This window comes from Terrapene carolina, unplaced genomic scaffold (assembly GCF_002925995.2).
Source record: "Terrapene carolina triunguis isolate 2854851 unplaced genomic scaffold, T_m_triunguis-2.0 Scaffold66, whole genome shotgun sequence".
NCBI lineage: Eukaryota > Metazoa > Chordata > Testudines > Emydidae > Terrapene > Terrapene triunguis.
Window position 1 is genome coordinate 90,717,728 of NW_020664417.1, and position 23,183 is coordinate 90,740,910.

The window sequence follows — 23,183 nt, forward strand, 5'->3', positions numbered from 1 at the left end:
CCGGCCCTGGTCACTGTCTCTCTTTCATATTTTCTTCCAGCTTGCTGGAAAGATCTTTGCTGTGATGTGGTTTACTCCACCCCCATGGCATACCTGCCTCCTCCAAGTCTCTAGGATAGTGGATTCTTTTCATGATGGATGTTGAGGAGCCATTAATGCTGTCTGGCTATCGATGGCTACTCCTTTGTTGTAACTGAAAAGGTGGTTGTGCGTATTCCCAACCTCACAACATATTTCAGAAACACATAGGGCAATACTTTGTAACTTCACATACCAGGATAGTACATATAACCCAACAGGATATTACTATTCAACAGATCAATACTTTTAAAATGATACCTCACAAGGCATACTTTGTACAAAACATCATAATTATATGATAGTGGTGAATATGGGGTTTCCAGGGTGCTACTTTGAGGTGCAGAATGTCACACTCTGTTTTTGAGAAATCACCATTTCCATGTGCATATTGGTGATAGAACAAGTGCTTGGAGGTACCAGAAGAATGGCTTCCCACAAGGATCAGTATTATCTCCACTGCTATTCAACGTATAATCGAATGATACTGTATACAGGTCTTGCAAGTATGTTTATGCAGATGACATATGCCTCGGCACTCAGTCACACTCCTTTGACATACTGGAGAGTGTTTTGAATGCAGATATGGTGGCTATGGGCAATTATCATCATCAGTGGTGCCTGATACCAAGTGGAAGTAAGACTATGTTGAGTGTCTTCCACTTCCATCATGCACAAGTGGGCAGAGAGTGAATATAGTTCTCAATGGTCAGTGAATAAAGCATGATTCACATCTGATCTATCTAGGCGTCACTTTGGATAGAACTCTCACATATCATAACCAGCTTACAAACAACCTGCTCAAAAAGCTGACTGGAATTATATGGGGCACCAAAGCCCAAACATTACGAACTTCAGCCTTGGCATTCTGTTATTCAGCAGCGGAGCACTGCACTCCAGTATGGGATCGCTCGTCTCACACAAGGATGATTGACATACCACTTAATTCCACCATGCGTATTATTTCAGGCACACTTAAATCTACTCCTCTACCATGGTTACCGGTTCTCTGCAATATTGTTCCACCCGGTGTTCACAGGGAGGAAAGCATATCAAAGCTCATGACAAAATTGCGTGATATGCCACATCTACTGTTAATTAAATATTTGTTTAATCCATCACATGATCATCTGTCCTCATGGTGCCCGTTGTGGGTAAGTTTACCAGGTGAGGGATTTATGGTAGAGGACGCATGGCAAGCTTCATGGTCCGCAGAGAAAGTGACAAATAATTATCTTGTCTCAGACAAGATACTCACTGTCAGCCCATTATGACGAAGGCAATGGAGCCTTCTCTACTGGTTTCATACCAGACATAAAACCTGTGCTGCAGCAAAATTTCGGTGGTGTTTTAGAGACAGTCCACTATGTCAATGTGGGCAGCCACAAACCATGACACATATTGCTGAGGACTGCAAAATGACTCAACTTCCTGAAGGTCTTTGTGCCTTCAACATTGTTGATAAAAACACTGTGGCTTGGCTTGCTCAGATTGCAAACACCAAATAAATGTGGGTTTCCCATCTCCCCTGTGTGATTTCCAGGGATCCTAGTTTTCCATAATAAAAACCCCAAAATTGTCTGATTAAAAAAATAAATAAAAATCCGCTTTTTTCCACAATTAAAATGAAACACTGAACTTTAGTTTCCCTAGCCACAATATATATAGGTACAGTATCAGTTGAACATAATATTTGATTGATATACAGTAGAACCCCATTTATCCAAGCCTCCATTATCTAGCTCTCCAGATTAACCAAACCCAGGGCTGACAGCAGTGGGACTCATGCGGTGAGCGCTCCGACTATCAGCACCATGCGGAGCCAACCCGCCATCTTAAAATGAGGGACAGAAAGCTCTTTGCCAATTCTCTTGATTATCCCAATTTTTGATTATCCGATCTGGCCCCGGTCCCAATTAGATCAGGATTCCACTGTAAATTTAAAGTGCATTCAAAAATCAACCACAAGAGGGGGAGTGCACGCACTGAATAAGTGACACTGGTACTTTCAGTAAAATTTTGTTAATAGTTAATATATGTTTTTATTTTTTCAAAAAATGTAAAAACTAAAGGCAGCTTAGGTGAAAGTGATCATGAAATAGTAGAGTTTATGATTCTAAAGAATGGTAGGAGGGAAAACAGCACAATAAATATAATGGATTTCAAGAAGACAGACTTTAAGCAAACTCAGGGAGTTGATAGGTAAGATCCCCAGGGAAGCAAGTCTAAGGGGAAAAACAGTTCAAGAAAGTTGTCAGTTTTTCAAAGAGACATTTTTAAGGGCACAAGAGCAAACTATCCCACTGTGTAGGAAACACAGGACGTATGGCAAGAGACCACTGTGATTTAACCAGGAGATCTTCAATGATCTGAAACTCAAAAAAAGAGTCCTACAAAAAGTGGAAATTAGGTCAAATTAGAAAGGATGAATATAAACAAATAACACAAGTATGTAGGGACAAAATTAGAAAGGCCAAGGCACAAAACAAGATTACACTAGCTAGAGACATAAAAGGCAACAAGAAAAGATTCTACAGACACTTTAGAAGCAAGAGGAAGACCAAGTACAGGGTAGGCATGACCTCAATGGGGAAGGGAAAACAGTAACAGAAAATGTGGAAATGGCAGTATTATTAAATGACGTTTCTGTTTCAGTTTTCACCAAAAAGGTTGAGTAGTGATTGGACGTCTAACATAATGAATGCCAGTGAAAATGAGGTAGGATCAGAGGCTAAAATAGGGAAAGAACAAGTTAAAAATTACATAGACAAGTTAGATGTCTTCAAGTCACCAGGGCTTGATGAAATACATCTTAGAATACTCAAGGAGCTGATTGAGGAGATATCTGAGCCATTAGCGATTATCTTCGAAAAGTCATGAAAGATGGGAAAGATTCCAGAGAACTGGAAAAGGGCAAATATAGTGTCAATCAATAAAAAGGGAAGAAAGGACAATCCAGGGAATTATAGACCAGTCATCTTAACATCAGTACTTGGAAAGATAATGGAGCAAATAATCGAACAATCAATTTGCAAACACCTAGAAGATAATAAGGTGAAAAGTAACAGTGAGCATGGATTTGTCAAGAATAAATCATGTCAAACCAACATAATAGCAGCAAAGAGTCCTGTGGCACCTTATAGACTAACAGACGTATAGGAGCATGAGCTTTCGTGGGTGAATACCCACTTCTTCGGATGCATGTAGTGGAAATTTCCAGGGGCAGGTATAAATATGCAAGAGTGAGTAAGACTAGAGATAACGAGGTTAGTTCAATCAGGGAGGATGAGGCCCTCTTCTAGCAGTTGAGGTGTGAACACCAAGGAAGGAGAAACTGCTTTTGTACTTGGCTAGCCATTCACAGTCTTTGTTTAATCCAACATAATAGCATTCTTTGATAGGATAATAAGCCTCGTGGATAAGGGGGAAGCAGTAGATGTGGTATGTCTTGACTTTAGTAAGCCTTTTGATACTGTCTCGACTCTCGCATGACCTTCTCATAAACAAACTAGGGAAATACAACTTGATGGAGCTAGTTGGAAAACCGTTCCCAGAGAGTAGTTATCAGGGATTCACAGTCAAGCTGGAAGGGCATATCGAGTGGGGTCCTGCAGGGATAAGTTCTGTTCAATATCTTCACAGTGATTTAGATAATGGCATAGAGTACACTTATAAAGTTTGCGGACGATACCAAGCTGGAAGGGGTTGCAAGTGCTTTGGAGGACAGGATTAAAATTCAAAATGATCTGGACAAACTGGAGAAATAGTCTGAAGAAAATAGGATGAAATTCAATAAGGACAAATGCAAAGTACTCCACTTAGGAAGGAACAATCAGTTGCACACATACTAAATGGGAAATGACTGCCTAGAAAGGAATCTGGGAATCATAGTGGATCACAAGCTAAATATGAGTCAGCAGTGTAACACTACTGTTGCAAAAAAAGCAAACATCATTCTGGGATATTGTGATAAATGAAGGGGGAGGGAGGTAGCTCCCTTTTATGGACACTCAGCCAGCCAGTAGCTATAAAATCCCTCTTAGTAGCTGTTCTTTAATTGCTCTACCTGTAAAAGGTTAAAAAGTTTCACTGCTATGCATAGGTAAAAGGAAGTGAGTGGGCACCTGGCCAAAAGAGCCAATGGGAAGGCTAGAACTTTTTAAAATTAAGAAAAAACTCCCCTTTTGTCTGTCTGTTGTTCTCCCAGGGAGAGGTGGGCAGGGCAACAGCTATGCTGTAAGAAGCTTGGGCCAGGTATGAAAAAATCATCAGTAGCATATCTAGAAACTACTCATTTAAAACCCCAGATATGTAAGTAGAACAGGAAATGTCTAGGAAGAGGTGATTAGCTTTATCCCTTTTATTTCTTTATGGCTTGTGAATTCCTCTGTGCTTGTAACCTTTAAGCTGGACCTCAAGAAAGCTATTCTTGGTGCTTAATCCTTGTAGTTGCTCTTTTAAAATCTAGCAATAGCCTGAGTTCCCAGATGTATTTTCTTATTAATAAAATTTACCTTTTTTAAGAACAGAATTGGATTTTTGTGTCCTAAGAGGTTTGTGCACATGTTGTTTAATTAGATGGTGACAACAGCTGATTTGCTTTCCCCCCCCCCCCCCCTTCTCAGCTCTTCCCCGGAGGGGGGATGAAAGGGCTTGAGGGTATCCCACAGGAAGAAATTCCCAAGTGCGCCTTCCTGGGCTCTCAAAGGGGTTCTGCACTTGGGTAATGGCAGCATCTACCAATTCAAGGTCCAAAAAAAGCTGTAACCTTGGGAGTTTAATACAAGCCTGGAGTAGCCAGTATTAATTTTCAGAATCCTTGCGGGCCCCCACCTTCTGCACGTGAAGTGCCAGAGTGTGGAATTAGCCTTGACAGATATATTAGCAAGAGTGTTGTAAGCAAGACCGGAGAAGTCCTTCTTCCACTCTACTCCATGCTGACTAGGCCTCAAATGGAGTGTCCAGTTCTGGGCCACATTTCAGGAAAGATGTGAGCGAATTGGAGACAGTCCAGAGAAGAGCAACAAAAATGATTAAAGGTCTAGAAAACATGATCTATGAGGAAGATTGAAAAAATTGGGTTTGTTTAGTCTGGAGAAGAAAAGACTAAGAGGGGACATGATAACAGTTTTCAAGTACATAAAAAGTTATTACAAGGAGGAGGGAGGAAAATTGTTCTTCTTAACTGCTGAGGATAACACAAGAAACAATGGGCTTAAATTGCAGCAAGGGAGGTTTAAGTTGGACATTAGGAAAAATTCCTATGTTTTTTTTAAATAATTTCAATTTGTTGTTGTTTGATAAGGGGTAGTGGTTGGAGAATTATCAGAAGTGAAGCCCTGAAGAAAATTATTGGAAAAAGCACAAGGAGTTAGCTAAAGCAGAGATCACATCTCTGAGACAAGAGCAACAGCAGCCAAACAAATAGTGGAAATAGCCAATCTTCAATAGACAACTGCAGGATGTGATGGAATCCATGGCTGAGGTGGACTGCAAGGGGCAGAAGGAGAGTGGACATCAGGGACGCCCTTGTGTTGGGAAGAACCCAGAGAAAGGTATGGATTGTGGGTTGTCTGCTTCTTCTATAGCCAGCAGAAGGCAGCAGATTGGATGACCTAATAAATTCTCTGTTTTGGGCAGCTCTCTCTCTATTCTTCTTCCCACATTGTGAAGCTGGACGTTGGATGATGGCCAGATGGGTGTATTCATGGAATGTTGGATCACAGTCAATGTCTCTTGGCATCCAGTAAGACTAAGCCAGTTCAGTAGCTCACAGTAGGCATTTTTCTTTATTAGAGAGACAAGGTGGGTGAGGTAGTATCTTTTATTGGGCCAGCTTCTGTTCGTGAGAGACGAGCTTCCAAGTTTACACACAGTTCTTCTTCTGGTCTGGGAAATGTACTCACAGTGCCACAGCTAAATACAAGGTGGAACAAATTGTTTAGCATAGATAGCTAACATGTATTTCAAGGAACCATTCAAGTGGGCAGTTAACACCTCTCCAGTCATAAGGAGGAAAAGAGAAAAAAAGCCAGAGGGGTGAGTTTAGTGGGTTATATACATTGTTGTAAAATTCATAAATCCAGTGTCTCTTCAGTCCATTCATAGGAAAGTTGTGAATTTAAGCTTGTCTTTTGAAGGTGTTGTGCAGGTTTCTTTTCAGGTTGAGGATTGAGAGGTCAAATACAGATAGTTGTGAAAAGTGTTCACCCAAGGTGATGTGGTCTTTTTATCTTGCATTATTTTCCTGTGTGAGTTCATTCCAGAGTGTAGTGATTGTCAGTTCACTCACATAGTTGTTATTGGGGCGTTTAGTGCACAGGATGAGGTAGACCACGTTGTGATAGGCATGTGTAAGATCCATGGATCTTGAAAAGTGTGCTGTGTGGGGTGCTGATCAGTGTAGCAATGGAGCTATGTCGACAGGTTTTGCATCTTATGTTGTAGCAGGCCTGGCGCTGCTTTGAGTTAGCATGTCCTGGTCTCTGGGGAGCTTACCTCTGATGATTAGCTTGGCCTTCGTGACCGCGTTGTTGCCATCACCCAAAGCACATGGTGTGCCCATCTATCCTTTTTCCACCTATGGCGCTTCTAATGTACCCCAACACACTTCCCCCATGAGTGCCCTGGCTGCCTCACCCCTATGGCTTAACATTAAGGGGACATTGGGCAAGACCTGAAGCCAAAAAGCCTCTCCACACCCTTCAAGGCTGCTACACAAGATGGCCGCCTATGAGCCACCTCAGCCTCCCTGCTGATGCGCATGGGTAGAGCATGCCCTCAGTAGGCGTCAAGCCCTTCCCTGTGTGCCCATGCGCAGAGAGTCATGCGCAGCACCCCCGCAGGTGCACTTGGCAATGTGCGCTTGCGCAGAATAGCTCCGCAAATGCCCCCTCCCCCTGTGCTATATCTGAGTACGCCGCTAACCGCACGTATAAGCGGCCCTCTCACACTTTCTGCCTTCATTTGAGATCCCTCCGCCAGTCGCGTAGGGATCCCTCTAGTCATAGCCAACCTACCTGAAAAAATCACACGGATGCCACTAATTACACGCTGAATGTTTTCCATATTGACCTCTGACTCTGGGGCCTCAGAGACTGGAGTGGGGCCCGGGACTCCTTTATCTGGGACCGGCGGAAGAATCACCAGCTTTGCAAGTGCATCCTCTGAAAAACCGACCCGATGAACAGCGATAGCTAACTCCGCCCCTCGGCCAATCCGAGACGGAGGCTTGCCGCGTGCCCCTCCCCTCGTCCCGGGCTGGGCCAATGAGCGGGAACAGCTCGGGGGAGGGCGCGTTGAGGGGTGTGTGTGAGTGAGGGGGTGTATGTAATGCCCGGGAGGGCAAGGGAAGGAGTGCTGGGTGCTGTTTGTGCTCGGGCTGAGGGGCGACTCTTCGGGCTGTTTCGGGGCTTTAGCGGGACGTGCTGCCCGGGGGCTGTGTGTGTGGGGGGAGCAGGTGAGGGCTGGGTGCTGAGTGGGGCTCAGCGGGCTCTCCAAGGAGCTGCCCCCTCAGCTGGCTCCATTGACGCCCAGGGACTTGGCTCGTCTGTTCCTGCTGAGGAGGGCACGCCGGGAACAAAGGGGGGCTGGGAGGGGGACAGGTTCCCTCAGCGCTGCACAGTAGCTGGTGCCCGTCCGTTCTCCCCACCTGCACGGATATAACACGGTCGTGTCAAAAATCCGCCCCCCCCTCCAGGTGTCTACGGTTAAACGGCGACTAAAAAGAAATCCTCCCCACCCCCCTCCTCTAACAAGAGCAGGAAGCTCCGTTCAGCCTAGTCTGGGCTTGTTGGGGTCGGCGTGCCACTGTCCGGAGCGCTTGTCTAGTGAACTTACTGCTTTGTTCGTGTTCCCTGGGTCTCTTCTGCGGAGCGCAGGGCTTCCCAATGCGCTAGGATGGTGCTCCGGCTGGAGGAGAGCTGGCCCTTGCTCGTAGGGAAGAGGTTCCTGAGCCTGTCTGAGGAGGAGAACAACGGCCCGTGGGAGACGGATCACGTCTCCGAATGGCCCTGGAAAGCTGGCAGAATCAGGGCCGTTTCGCACACAGATGTTTCCAAACAGGACTTGAAGGTAAGTTCTAGTTATGTAACAGTTCTGGGGAGATGAGTGCAATATGGTAACTTTTTTGCCTCTTAGAACACGCATATGTTTCCATCTGTTTCTTAGAAATTGTTCTGGAGTAGAGAAATCTGTCAAACTACTCATCTGTTTGAAAACAACCTATATGGTGATGTCTATATTTTCAATCTTCTGGAATGTTAAATACATGCACAAAATACCCCTCTAAATATTTCCAGGTTATCTGTCTCCTCCTACCACCTGGACAAAGTTTGTATTATATCCTACCTGTTAAGACACATTTCAGCACACTTCACTACTGCAGTTATAAATCTTGTTTCAGTGGTGAATATGCCTTCCTAGGACTACAGTAAATTTATAAGATTGAGGGGTGGGGTGATGCTTTTAATGTTGGTAGTGGCTATTGTTGCAATACCTTAATATTTTCTTATTGATCATGGTCGCTGGTATGATAAAGTAGTGTGGACACTTGCTATTCATGATTGTTAGGTGGTCATGAGTTTAGATGTTCTCACAATCAGATAACATCCCTATGGCAACTGTGACAATTACTTAAATGGCAGAATACTGGGAAGTATTAAATGTATTTTTAGCTGTCTTCTAATATAGTTTATTAGGTTGAAAGAAGGTGTTAACACCATATGACCAGATAGCTCTCTTTGGGGCACAGCTACTGTAGCACGTGAAGCATCTGCTAGTGACAGGACTTCACAGTAGTAATGGAGTTTTATTGTGTGTAAATTTTATATTCTACTTTTGACTTGATGGCATACTGCCTCTGCTGCGGTTATCTTCTTTCAGTTATATGGTTTTCCCTTGCTTTCTTAGTGGGAGACTCTGACTGCTTCTGATAATCCGAGGAAGTGTTTGTCCTTTTTTCCTTTCAAGGCAGTTACTAAATAGTTCTAATTGATTTATTTCTCTTTAGTGTCTAAACTTTGGGATTACGCTACTGACCAAGCCTAAATTCCAGAGGGTGGCATTCTAGTCATATCTAGTGTGCTAGGGGTAGAGTTTTGCCCATGTATGACATGTCAGAGGAGGTATCAAAGCCTTATATGGTGTGGGGAGGAGAAATTGCTGCGGAGTGCTCTCTGCTCAGCCCTCTCTGATAATAGAAAGGAAAAGGAGCAGGTGCTGCTGGGGATTTTGCAGAGCTTTACTGTGAGACCTGTAATTGGTTACGGCTCTGTTAGAAGAGATTAACTCTAATGCATTCTCCTCTCTCCAGTAGAAGTGTTTAGTGTGAAAAGTGACCAGGATGGCAAGGGAGACAGTTGTAACCGCAAAAGCTTTTGTACAAAAAAGCATACAACCCCACCACCAGTCTCAAAAGAAAAGAGAGAGGGGGTAAAAGGAATTTATAGCAAAAGGTCCCAGAGTGATGGTGAACTGAAAAACCATGTTGAGGAACAGAGAGGTTTGAATTGCAGTGCTTAGTCTGTAGAGAGACCTGGTGGGTGAGGTAATCTTTTATTGGGCCAATTTCTGTTGGTAAGAGACGAGCTTATGCACTGCTCTTCTTCAGGTCTGGGAAAGAGAGTCACAGCTGAATACAAGATGGAACAGATTGTCTAGCATAACTAGGTAACACATATGTTAAGGGACCATTTAAAGTGAAGTGGCCTGTTAACACCCTCCAGTCATGAGGGGCGGGGCAAGAGAAAGGGGAGGTTGTTAGTGGGTTATAGATTGGATTTATAGTTTATAACGATGTCTCTGTTCAGTCCATGAGTTTTAGGCTACGTCTACATTATACAGACCTTACAGTGGCACCACTGTGCCGATGCAGGTGTGCCATTGTAAGGTTTCCTTTGTAGCTGCTCTACACAGGCATGAGAGCTCTCCCACTGGCATAATTAAACCACCCCCAATGAGCGGCAGTAGCTATGTCGCAGGAGAGCATCTCCCGCCCACATAGTGCTGTCCACACCAGCACTTTTGTCGGTCAGGGGTGTGGCTTTTTTCCCCATACCCCTGACCAATGTATGTTTTACCAACGAAAGTGCTAGTGTAGCTAAAGCCTACACTGCTAAAAGTTGTGTAGTATAGCTGCTGTTTGTCGGCTCTCCTGCCGACAACATGCTGTTCACACTGGCACTTGTCACAGCAAAACTTTTGTCTTTCGGGGGTGGGAGGGTGTTTAAACACCTCTGAAAGACAAAAGTTTTGTCATTCAATTGCCAGTGTAGACCCAGCCTTAGGGTATGTCTACACTACGAAATTAGATCGAATTAATAGAAGCCGTTTTTATAGAAATCGGTTGTATACAGCCGATTGTGTGTGTCCCCACATAAAATGCTCTAAGTGCATTAGTTCGGCGGACCGCGTCCACAGTACCGAGGCTAGCGTCGACTTCCGGCACATTGCACTATGGGTAGCTATCCCACAGTTCCCGCAGTCTCCGCCGCCCATTGGAATTCTGGGTTGAGATCCCAATGCCCGGATGATGCAAAACAGTGCCGCGGGGGGTTCTGGGTACATGTCGTCAGGCCCCTCCCCCTCCGTCACAGCAATGGCAGACAATAGATTCGCGCCTTTTTACCTGGGTTACCTGTGCAGACAACATACCACGGCAAGCATGGAGCCCGCTCAGCTCAGCTCACCGTCACCATATGTCATCTAGGTGCTTGCAGATGTGGGACTGCATTGCTACACAGCAGCAGCAGCTAACTGCCTTTTGGCGGTAGACGGTGCAGCATGACTGGTAGCCTTCATTGGCGATCTGGGTGCCGGCAGCCGTGGGGCTGCATTGCACCAGCCCCCTTGCCTTTTGGCAGTAGATGGTTTATTACGACTGGTAACCGTCCTCGTCGGACAGCAGTGGCTGTCGATCATGGACACCTGGGCAGACAATGATGGTTATCAGTCGTAGTATGCCATTTTCTGCCACGCGCCCTGTTGGATCATCGCACGTTAGCAGAGTCATAGTATGCTATTTTCTGCCAAGTGCCCAGTATTGTCTGCTAAGCACCCAGAAGAGGCCGAGGGTGATCTGGGTGCTGGCAGACATGGGGCTGGCAGACGTGGGGCTAGATTGCTACACAGCAGCAACCCCTTGCCTTTTGGGCAGTAGATAGTATATTACGACTGGTATCCATCGTTGTCATACTGCAGTGGGTATCAGATTGTGCAATAGACCTGAAGGCTAACTGCCAAGCGCCCAGTATTTGCTGCCAAGCACCCAGAAAATGCCGAGGGCTATCAGTCATGCTGCACCGTCGTCTTAAGATGTAAAAAATAGATTTATTCTGTATTCATTTGCTTCCCCCCTCCCTCCTGCTAAACCCAGGCTTTTGAGTTCAATCTTTGGGGGGGGGGGGCATTCTGTGTGACAGTTGTTTGTGTTTCTCCCTGATGCAAAGCCACCTTTCTTGATTTTAATTCCCTGTACCTGTACGCCATGTCGTCACTCGCCCCTCCCTCCCTCCCTTCTTCCCCTGGTCCGTCAGATACTACTTTCGCGCCTTTTTTTCAGACCAGACGCCATAGCTAGCACTGGGATCATGGAGCCCGCTCAGATCACCGCGGCAATTATGAGAACTATGAACACCACGCGCATTGTCCTGGAGTATATGCAGAGCCAGGACATGCCAAAGCAAAACCGGAACCAGCCGAGGAGGTGGCGATTAGAGCGCGGCGACGAGAGTGATGAGGAAATGGACATGGACCTAGACCTCTCACAAGGCACAGGCCCCAGCAATGTGGAAATCATGGTGTTCCTGGGGCAGGTTGATGCCGTGGAACGCCGATTCTGGGCCCGGGAAACAAGCACAGACTGGTGGGACCGCATCGTGCTGCAGGTGTGGGACGATTCCCAGTGGCTGCGAAACTTTCGCATGCGTAAGGGCACTTTCATGGAACTTTGTGACTTGCTTTCCCCTGCCCTGAAGCGCCAGAATACCCGGATGAGACAGTCCTCACAGTTGAGAAGCGAGTGGCGATAGCCCTGTGGAAGCTTGCAAGGCCAGACAGCTACCGGTCAGTCGGGAATCAATTTGGAGTGGGCAAATCTACTGTGGGGGCTGCTGTGATCCAAGTTGCCAGGGCAATGAGAGACCTGGTGATATCAAGGGTAGTGACTCTGGGAAACGTGCAGACCATAGTGGATGGCTTTGCTGCAATGGGATTCCCAGACTGTGGTGGGGCGATAGACGGAACCCATATCCCTATCTTGGCACCGGAGCACCAAGCCACCGAGTACATAAACCACAAGGGGTACTTTTCAATGCTGCTGCAAACCCTGGTGGATCACAAGGGACGTTTCACCGACATCAACGTGGGCTGGCCGGGAAGGGTACATGATGCTCGCGTCTTCAGGCACTCTGCTCTGTTTAGAAAGCTGGAGGAAGGGACTTTCTTCCCGGACCAGAAAATAACCGTTGGGGATGTTGAAGTGCCTATCGTGATCCTTGGGGACCCATCCTACCCCTTAATGCCATGGCTCATGAAGCCGTACACAGGCAGCCTGGACAGGAGTCAGGACCTGTTCAACTACAGGCTGAGCAAGTGCCGAATGGTGGTGGAATGTGCATTTGGGCGTTTAAAAGCGCGCTGGCGCAGCTTACTGACTCGCTCAGACCTTAGCGAAAAGAATATCCCTATTGTTATTGCTGCTTGCTGTGCGCTCCACAATCTCTGTGAGAGTAAGGGGGAGACATTTATGGCTGGGTGGGAGGTAGAGGCAAATCGCCTGGCCGCTGATTACGCGCAGCCAGACACCAGGGCGGTTAGAGGAGCACAGCATAGCGCGGTGCGCATCAGAGAAGCTTTGAAAACGAGTTTTGTGACTGGCCAGGCTACGGTTTGAAACTTCTGTTTGTTTCTCCTTGATGAAATCTCCGCCCCCCCCCACCCCCACCCGGTTCCCCCCCCTCCCCTGTAAACCAACAACCCCACCCTCCCCTACTACCCTCCCCCCTTCAAGCACCACTTGCAGAGGCAATAAAGTCATTGTTACTTCACATTCATGCATTCTTTATTACTTCATCACACAACTAGGGGGATAATTGCAAAGGTAGCCCGGCATGGGTGGGGGAGGAGGGAAGGAAAAGGACACACTGCAGTTTAAAACTTTAAAACTTTAACACTTATTGCTCGGGAAATCATCTGGGCTGGAGTGACTGTGTGGCCGGAGGCTCCCCCACCGTGTTCTTGGGCGTCTGGGTGAGGAGGCAATGGGACTTGGGGAGGAGGGCTGTTGGTTACACAGGGGCTGTAGCGGCGGTCTCTGCTCCTGCTGGCTTTCCTGCAGCTCAACCATACGCTGTAGCATTGGGGAGGAGGGCTGTTGGTTACACAGGGGCTGTAGTGGCGGTCTGTGCTCCTGCTGCCTTTCCTGCAGCTCAACCATACGCTGTGGCATATCAGTTTGATGCTCCAGCAGCCGGAGCATGGACTCTTGCTTTCTGTGTGCAAGCTGACGCCACCTCTCATCTTCAGCCCGCAACTTCCTCTGTTCCTCCCGCGATTCAGCCCGCCACCTCTCCTCCTCAGCCCGCGATTCAGCCCGCCACCTCTCCTCTCGCTCATATTGGGCTTTTCGATAATCAGTCATTGACTGCCTCCACGCATTCTGCTGTGCTCTGTCAGCGTGGGAGGCAGTCTGTAGTTCTGTAAACATTTCATCACGCGTCCTTCGCTTCCGTTTTCGAATATTCACTAGCCTCTGTGAAGGAGAGACATTTGCAGCTGGTGGATGAGAAGGGAGAGGTGGTTAAAAAAGATACATTTTAGAGAACAATGTGTACACTCTTCCACGTTACATTTTGCTTTTCACATTACACAGCAGATGTGCTTTCGTTACAAGGTCGCATTTTTCCTCTTATATTGAGGGCCTGCCTGTTTGGTGTGAGAGATCACTCACGCAGTGCCAGGTCACAGATTTCAGCTTGCAGGCAGCCATGGTAAGACACAGTCTTTTGGCTTTTTTAACCTTCTTAACATGTGGGGATGGTTTCAAAGAGTACTGCTATCATTAACCATACCAAGCACCCGTTGGGTTGGCCATTTAAAATGGGTTTGCAATGTAAAAGGAGGGGCTGCGGTTTCAGGGTTAACGTGCAGCACAAACCCAACTAATAACCCTCCCCCACACACTCAGTTCTCTGGGATGATCACTTCACCCCTCCCCCCACCGCGTGGCTAACAGCGGGGAATATTTCTGTTCAGCAGACCAGGAAGGGGCACCTCTGAATGTCCCCTTAATAAAATTGCCCCATTTCAACCAGGTGACCGTGAATGATATCACTCTCCTGAGGATAACACAGAGAGATAAGGAATGGATGTTGTCTGCATGCCAGCAAACACCGGGACCATACGCTGCCATGCTTTGTTATGCAATGATTCCAGACTACGTGCTACTGGCCTGGCGTGGTAAAGTGTCCTACCATGGCGGACGGGATAAGGCAGCCCTCCCCAGAAACCTTTTGCAAAGGCTTTGGGAGTACATGAAGGAGAGCTTTCTGGAGATGTCCCTGGAGGATTTCCACTCCATCCCCATACACGTTAACAGACTTTTCCAGTAGCTGTACTGGCCTCGATTGCCAGGGCAAATTAATCATTAATCATTAAACACGCTTGCTTTTAAACCATGTGTAATATTTACAAAGGTACACTCACCAGAGGTCCCCTGTGTGCCCACAGGGTCTTGGGTGAGTTCAGGGGTTACTGGTTCCAGGTCCAGGGTGATAAACATATCCTGGCTGTTGGGGAAACTGGTTTCTCCGCTTCCTTGCTGCTGTGAGCTATTTACATTATCTTCATGCTCATCTTCCTCGTCCCCAGAACCCGCTTCCCTGTGTGTTTCTCCAGTGAGGGACTCATAGCACACGGTTGGGGTAGTGGTGGCTGCACCCCCTAGAATGGCATGCAGCTCCGCGTAGAAGCGGCATGTTTGCGGCTCAGCCCCGGACCTTCCGTTTGCCTCTCTGGCTTTGTGGTAGGCTTGCCTTAGCTCCTTAATTTTCACGCGGCACTGCTGTGCGTCCCTGTTATGGCCTCTGTCCTTCATGGCTCTGGAGACCTTTTCTAATATTTTGCCATTTCGTTTACTGCTTCGGAGTTCGGCCAGCACTGATTCATCTCCCCATATGGCGATCAGATCCCGAACCTCCCGTTCTGTCCATGCTGGAGCTCTTTTGCGATCCTGGGACTCCATCACGGTTACCTGTGCTGATGAGCTCTGCGGGGTCACCTGTGCTCTCCACGCTCAGCAAACAGGAAATGAAATTCAAACGTTCACGGGGCTTTTCCTGTCTACCTGGCCAGTGCATCTGAGTTGAGAGTGCTGTCCAGAGCGGTCACAATGAAGCACTGTGGGATAGCTCCCGGAGGCCAATAACGTCGAATTCCGTCCACACTAACCCAATTCCGACCCCCTAAGGCCGATTTTATCGCTAATCCCCTCGTCGGAGGTGGTGTAAAGAAACCGGTTTAAAGGGCCCTTTAAGTCGAAAGAAAGGGCTTTGTCATGTGAACGTGTCCAGGCTTAATTCGATTTAACGCGGCTAAAGTCGACCTAAACTTGTAGTGTAGACCAGGCCTTAGTGTCTAGCTGCCTTGCCCCTCAAGCCCCATGACTGGAGGGGGGTTAATAGGCCATTTCACCTTAAATGGTCCCTTGAAATATACGTTGACTAGTTATGCTAAACAATTTGTTCCATCTCGTATTTAGCTGGGACACTCTCTGAGTACATTTCCCAGACCTGAAGAAGAGCTCTGTGTAAGCTTGAAAGCTTCTCTCTCTCTCACCAAAAGAAGTTAATCCAATAACCTTGTCTTGCTAGTATCCTGGGACCAACACAGTTACAAAACTGCATAGTGCTTAGTCTTTGTAATATTTTCAACTTTGTTTTAACTAGTTTCAAGTAATACCAAATGTAAAATTGTCAAAACATGTTGTTTTCCAATTGCTGATATGTTCTTTTGTCTAAACAATTAGTAACAAACAACCTAGTTTTTTCTGCTTATCCTGTTTGCTTATCTTCTGCAATTCAGCTGGACAGTGAAAAGATTAGTCAGTTTCACTCTTGTTTCTGTGAGTTTGACTCTTGATTCTCATATTAGCACAGTGCGGCAGTGTTGGGTTGCACACTCTGTAAGGGATGTTTCACTCTAAACTAAATCATTTAGGTTTTACAAAATCTCAAAAATCAAACTTAATGCTACAAAAACTTTGCCATAAACTACAGTAACTCCTCACTTAACGTTGTAGTTATGTTCCTGAAAAATGCAACTTTAAGGGTACGTCTTCACTACCTGCCGTATCGGGGATCTATCGGGGATCGATTTATCGTGTCTCATCTAGACGCGATAAATCGATCCCCAAACGTGCTCCCCGTCGACTCCGGAACGCCACTAGGGCGAGAGGCGGAAGCGGAGTCGACTGGGGAGCCGCGGCCGTCGATCCCGCGCCGTGAGGATGCAAGGTAAGTCGATCTAAGATACGTCGACTTCAGCTATGCTATTCTTGTAGCTGAAGTTGCGTATCTTAGATCGATTTTTCCCCCCCCCCAATGTAGACCAGCCCTAAGTGAAACAATGTTAAATGAATCCAATTTTCTCATAAGATTTAATGTAAATGCAGGGGAGGATTAGGTTCCAAGGAAATATTTTTGGGGCAGACAAAAGGCATTATATATTGTACTGTACTGTGGTGGGGAGGTGCCCCTGGCTTACCCCACACAGGCACAGCCTGCAGTAGACAATGAGGCAGGCAAGGATGCTAGAAAGCACTTTGCACAGCAGCAACTTTCCCCCCCCCCCCCCCCAGAAGAACAGGTGCTGACTTTGCTGGGGGATGCTCCAGGCCTTCCTCTTCCTGTCCCTGCTCTACCTCCTCTCCAGAGCAAACCGCGTCCCCACTGCTCCCCCTTTCTCCCAGCGCTTCCCTGCTGCCAAACAGCTGTTTGGCAGCACTTAAGACTTTCTGGGAGGGAGGGGGAGGAGCGGAAATGTGGCGCTTCCCCACTCCTCCCCCTCCCACCAGTGGTGGATTTAGAGTTAGTGGGGTCCTGTGCTCAGCTTCATTTTCATTCTCTCATCTTTTTTCCCCCTCCCCCCTCCGTTTTTCATTCTCTTTTTCTCCATTCTCCTCTTGGGGCTCAGGGCTGGGGATGCAGGGTCTGGGGGGGGAGTTAGGGTGTGGGAGGGTGCTCAGGGTGGGGGTGCAGGAGGAGGCTCAGGGCTGGGGCAGGCAGGAGGTGCAGAGCACTTACCTGGGGCAGCTCCTGTTTGGTGCAGGGGGTGTGCAGGTGGCTCTGTGCAGCACGGCGCCACCTCCCAGCAGGCAGGGCCACCCGGAAAGCAGGGGCTTTAGGGGCTGCAGGGCCCTGGGCTAAGGGGGCCCCGGGGCCCTGGCCTGCAGCTCTAAAGCCCCTTTCGGAATGCGGCCCTGCAAGCACAGGCCAGAGGACTCAGGAGGAGCAGGGGCAGCCGCTGGCTGTGTGGCCAGAGAGAAGCTCGCTCCCTCCCTCCCAGAAAGTCCTAAGTGCCGCCAAACAGCTGTTTGGTGGCGCGGGAAGTGCTGGGAGGGAGGGAGGGGGAGGAGGCAGAGAAGAGGAACTTCTGCAATACTCCCTTGTAAAGTCAGCCAAACGACATTATAAGGGAGCATTGCACAACTTTAAACGAGCATGTTCCCTAATGGAGCAGCGACGTAACCTCGAAACAGTGTTAAGCAGGAGGACGTTAAGTGAGGAGTTACTGTACCTCACATGTTGTCAGATACTATGGCGACTGGGAAGAGGGCATGTATAAACCTATATGGAGTGCAACTTGTAAACATAGGCATGAAATAACATCCCAAAACCAGTTAAGCTACCATGTTCTCCTCACTCAGAAGTGAGGAATACTTTGTAAATTTTTTTTATTTAACAGATCCCCAAGATGTGCACAAAATAAAAACAGTAATCCGATCATTTAACTTTATTGCTGCAAATGTTAACTATCTTTTCCCCACTCTTTTTGTCATCCTCTTCTTGCAATACATGCAAAATTTAAGCTCCTCTGTGCAGAGGCTGATCTTTTCATATGTTTCTGTAAAGCAGCTAACACATTTGGGTGTTGTAAAAATAGAAAGTGAAAACTGAATGATGTTCTGACATGGTATTAAAAAAATACCTAAATTTTAACAGGCTTTTTTTCTGCATTAAGATAATCATTGTTTAAACTCTCAGCAGCAGTAGTGGAGTTGTTGAAATACGTTAATTTAAAATTATAATCTGGCTCACGGTGGAGATGGATAAGTGGCTTAGAAGGCTGGTATTTTATGGTTAAAGATGTTGCATAACATTGACTAGATTAGAATTTGTTTACTAGTTTTTAGTTTAAAAATAGAGCAGTGTAACTATTGTATAGTAATTGCTTCATTGTGTGACAAAAATGCAATAATTGGACATTTTAGTAAGAACTAGTAATTAAACTTGATTGTTGGATAAGGTAAAAAAAGTGTGGCATTCTCCTCAATGCAGCCCAGAACTGTAAGCCACTGAGTTACTCTTCTGCCTTAGCAAAAGTGAACTTTGCTGGAGATTAGACCGTTTCAGTTCCCTGCCACACCAAGGAATTGTAGCAGCAGCTCCTGCCCCTTTGGCCAAGCGGATCCACTGTTCACAGGCTCATAGGGTGCTGTTCCCTATGTCCCCTAAGTGATAGATAAATAGAATGTATTTTTGCTGCCCCTTATATTTTCCAAAGTCCAGTGTCTTTGTCTCAGGAAGATTTCCTGGGGGTCCAGATTGGTAAATCCAAATTCCTTTGTCTAGGGTAGATTTGATTTATGCCCTACTTTCAAAACACATTTTAAGAACATATTTTCAGCACATACACACACGCATAATTCTTTATACAGTAGAACCTCAGAGTTAAGAACTGACCAGTCAACAACACTTCATTTGGAACTGGAAATACACAATCAGGTAGCAACAGAGACCAAAAAAAGGCAAGTACAGTACTGTGTTAAACGTAAACTACTAAAAAAAAGGAAAGCGGCATTTTTCTTCTGCATAGTAAAGTTTCAACGTTGTATTAAGTCAATGTTCAGTTGTAAACTTTTGAAAGAGAAACTAATGTTTTGTTCAGAGTTACGAACATTTCAGAGTTATGAATAACCTCCATTCCCAAGGTGTTTGTAACTCTGAGGTTCTACTATATACAACTTGTACATACATCACACAATGGTATTCCTGACCAGCATGTCCCCAGTTTATATATGATACGTTACATTTTGGATACATATTATGACAAAAGTGTCTTAGGGGTAGTGGCCGCGTCAGGCATGATTATGAATTGCAGTATAGTGGGCTCCAAAGGATTCTTAGGGTCACAAAAAAATTCTCTTTAGTTAGAAGGAAGAGAGAAACCGAGACAAGTGCTATTAAACAACAATCTGATGGTCATGTCCTAGATTTTTAACTTCTTTCCCATTCCTCTAGGTATGTGTGGAGTTTGATGGTGAGTCATGGGAGAAAAGAAGATGGATCGAGGTCTACAACCATAAAATGAGAGGATTTCTAGTAGAGCAAAAACTGGTACTTGCTGAAAGAAAATCTCAAGCCAACTCTACAGATACAGTTCAGTGGCCTGCAATGGCAAGTATACAAATTGGTCTGGTCAACTTCACTTCAGTATTTGATCTGTGAAGGCAGTATTTCCTAGTTCCTGGCTTGGTAGGCTTCAGAATTTAAATTTTTAATGTGATCAGTAGTCCAACAAAATTAGAATTTACTGTTTTAAAAACAGCTAATCTAAATATGTTAGACACATTTATTAAAACAAGACAAAATCCAGCTTCACCAAAATGGCTGAATGCTTTTTTGTGTGTGTGGCACTCTTTATGCACCCGTGTGGGAAATCTGAAATTGTACTAAAGCTCAGTTCTGTAGGCAGGGTCTCTAAGCATTTGAGGGCAGTATTTTCCATTCTTGTGTTGAAGGGATGTCTTGTACTTCCCTATAGTGGGACTCTGACTATTGCCAGGACAGTGTTTTGGAGTGGGAGAGATGTTTCAAATCCTTTTCCCTTCTCTAATTTCCCATGTGTACTACTTCTGAAGGGGTTGTGGTGAGAGATGGAAAGGTGATCAGACATTGAAGATGCATGTTGCTTCAAGCCTTTGTCTTTTGTCCTAAATTTCTCATTTTACTGTCCCGTGGTTCAGTGCTCTATAAATTTTCAATTCTTGTTCCCATGTGATAGTTGCCTGCTTTGGGTCATTTTGTGAGGATTGAGCCCTGGATCTCATGCACTCAAAAACATGAGTTTTATTTAACTGTTTGAACCAAAGGATAGAAATCCCCCTTAGGTAGTAGCTGTAGCAGATTGATTACTGACTGGTCCACATAAAGTGTTAGAGATCGTGAAAGGTCATTTTTCTGGTAATATGCAGTTAGTTACCCAGTATAGATTTATTTTACTTTTTAAATTCTTATACTGCCCTGGTATCCAAGTGTCTGGAAAACTGAATACATCATCCAGTTTTCAATCTGTAGTGAAGTATGGTGGAGAGGAGTTCAATAACCTGTACTGTTGGTATACTAGTGAAAAGTACTAGTGTCATTGGATTACAGTTCTGTCAGACTTTAGGAGTTGTGTGTCCTGGAGTTCTTTGACTTCCTTAGATGGAAGAGAGTGACTACTTTTACTGATACAGGTGCAGTATAGAACATTCTGTTATACAGATCAGAATAAACTACTAGACTTACTTGCAGCATTAAGTTCTTCTTATGTAGCCAAACAACCAATAGGTGTTCGCTTTGGTTATGCAAATTAATTCAGGTTTTTTTAGCTCAGTTTTGATTAGACTGCTGAGATTAGCATTATTTATTTAAAAATCTGCTTGTGTGTAAATTGGAAATACAGTCACACAGTACTGGGGAAGTCTGCTTTTTCACTTGTTTTTTGAATTCTTGGATTAATGTCAGGATAAATACTACAGATACATTATACATATTTTCATACTGGTGGTACTGGAAACAAAATCTAAATTCTTAAACTTTTTGGACTACAGAGCATCAAATGGGAAGTACAGCTCTTACATGTATATGAATGCATTGTATAGCCTGGACACTTATTTATTCAGTAAATACATTTAGGTATATAGTCTTATCTATTATGTATTTTAGGTACACAGTGTAAAAAAAATTCATAAGTCACTTTAAAAAAGAATGCTCTAGAGTTTTAAGGCACAGTACTATAATCTGCCGTGCAGGACTGTTGGTTAATACTTGTAAACAACTTTGATCATGAAAAGTGTGCAATAAATAGTAAGTAATTGTATACACCTCTAGCCCGATATAATGCGGCCCGATATAACATGAATTCAGATATAACACGGTAAAGCAGCGCTCCAAGGTGGCAGGGCTGCGCACTCCGGCGGATCAAAGCAAGTTGGATTATAACACGGTTTCACCTATAAGATATTTTTGGCTCCTGAGGACAGCATTATATCGGGGTAGAGGTGTATTTAAAAATGATGGGCCAGACCTCACCTAAATTTAAATTTACTCTTAAATTCACAATTTAGTTCTAGAAACTTATGGTACCTACAGTATTGTCTTTGTTCCATGGCATTAAGCTTACAAACATCATTCTCAAATCTCTGCTAACATCAGTGTCAGTGAAATGCAAACATCATTCTTGGATGTGTTCTGATGTCCAAACAAGGAAATAAAAATGCCATTGTGACAGGATACTATTTGTAGCACCCTAGTCACTGCGGTTGCTGCAGTGCTGGGAAGATTGCAAGCTTATATGAAATCAATTAACCGGTTTCTGTTGGGATTACTGACACCTGGGGGTAATTGGCTCAATAATTGGGAGGAGGTATATAGATTTGGGAGCAGGGCTTTGGAGTGGAGCCCAGAGCTGGAGCACGGAGCAGCTCCGGAGCAGTGGAGCTGCAGGTTTTTGCCTGGAGCTGGAGCGGAGCCAGAGCACAGCTCCAAAGCCCTGTTTGGGAGGAACAGGAAGTTCTGTGGGGCTCAGAGAATGAGTGGGGGGGGAGGGAGGAAGAGAGGGTGGGAGGAGTCGTCTCCTCCTGCTGTATTCCTATGAGTCCTTCTGTTCTGCTTTGAAATTGAAGATTAAAAAGCACCTGTGGTAAAAGGGAAACAGCCCTTCTGTGTTCCTGGATAGGAGACCAGAAGAACAGGATAGGCAACTATGTATGGCAGATGTAAATGGATGCCCTGTGGCAGCCATGTTAGTTCCATCTTTATTCAAAATACCGGGGCAAAACACATTCCAAATGAAAAAGGACAATAAGCAGGAAAAGTACTATTTCTGAAATGCTTGCTCTTGTCTTTCAGGTTTACAAATCCTTATTGGACAAGGCTGGTTTAGGATCCGTGGTTTCTGTACGCTTTCTTGGTGAAGAGAGATGTGTGTTTCTTTCTAAAGACCTTTTGAAGCCTATTCAGGTAACTTTTTATTCGGAATATCTTGCATACAATGGGAGGGATCAAGCCATATTTTGTCTAGTGTTCACTGCTGAAACATTAAGTGAAATTTTGAAGCATGTCCACATTGCTATAGCTCATGAAAATCTGTCCTTAATACTGTGTGTTGTGTTAAAAACCTGATGATGGTAGCTCAGCATGTAGCCGTATAAGAGAGCTTGGTGTAGGAATAACCTTAGGCTTCTAGCTTTTCAGGTTGATGAACCATTGGTATGTCATGATAGTAAAATGGGAGGTTCTTTCCATATGGCCAATTGACTTATGAACATGATTTCCATTAGCATTGAAGGAGTTGTGTGCATATATAGAAGGTAGAATAGATAATAAATCTTACTATGAAATAGAAACGCTCCACGACAGTTTTGGATAGGAAGTGGTGAAAAGTATTTTATCCATTTGAAACTACAGGTGAACTTTTAATTAGAACCGTGTGGAGAACAGTAATTCTGTTTTATGGAGGATTTCAAACTTTGGTTCCATTCCAACATGAAATTTCTGGTTTTCATTCCAAAACGGAAACCAAAACTTTTGTTTTTCCAAAAAAAAAAAAAAAAATTTTTTTGA

The 23,183-nt window shown here is 45.2% G+C and overlaps 1 protein-coding gene across 2 annotated transcripts in view; it reads left to right on the top strand.

Moving 5' to 3' along the window:
• Positions 1–7,451: 7,451 nt before the first annotated feature.
• Positions 7,452–23,183, top strand: part of KDM3A (lysine demethylase 3A) — a 52,663-nt gene continuing 36,931 nt past the window's right edge. For both annotated transcript variants that reach the window (XM_026648103.1, XM_026648104.2), the window contains exons 1-3: positions 7,452–8,151; positions 19,596–19,751; positions 22,470–22,580. In XM_026648103.1, coding sequence (XP_026503888.1) covers positions 7,978–8,151; positions 19,596–19,751; positions 22,470–22,580 — 441 coding nt within the window. In that variant the 5' untranslated portion in view covers positions 7,452–7,977. The remainder of the gene's footprint in view (positions 8,152–19,595; positions 19,752–22,469; positions 22,581–23,183) is intronic.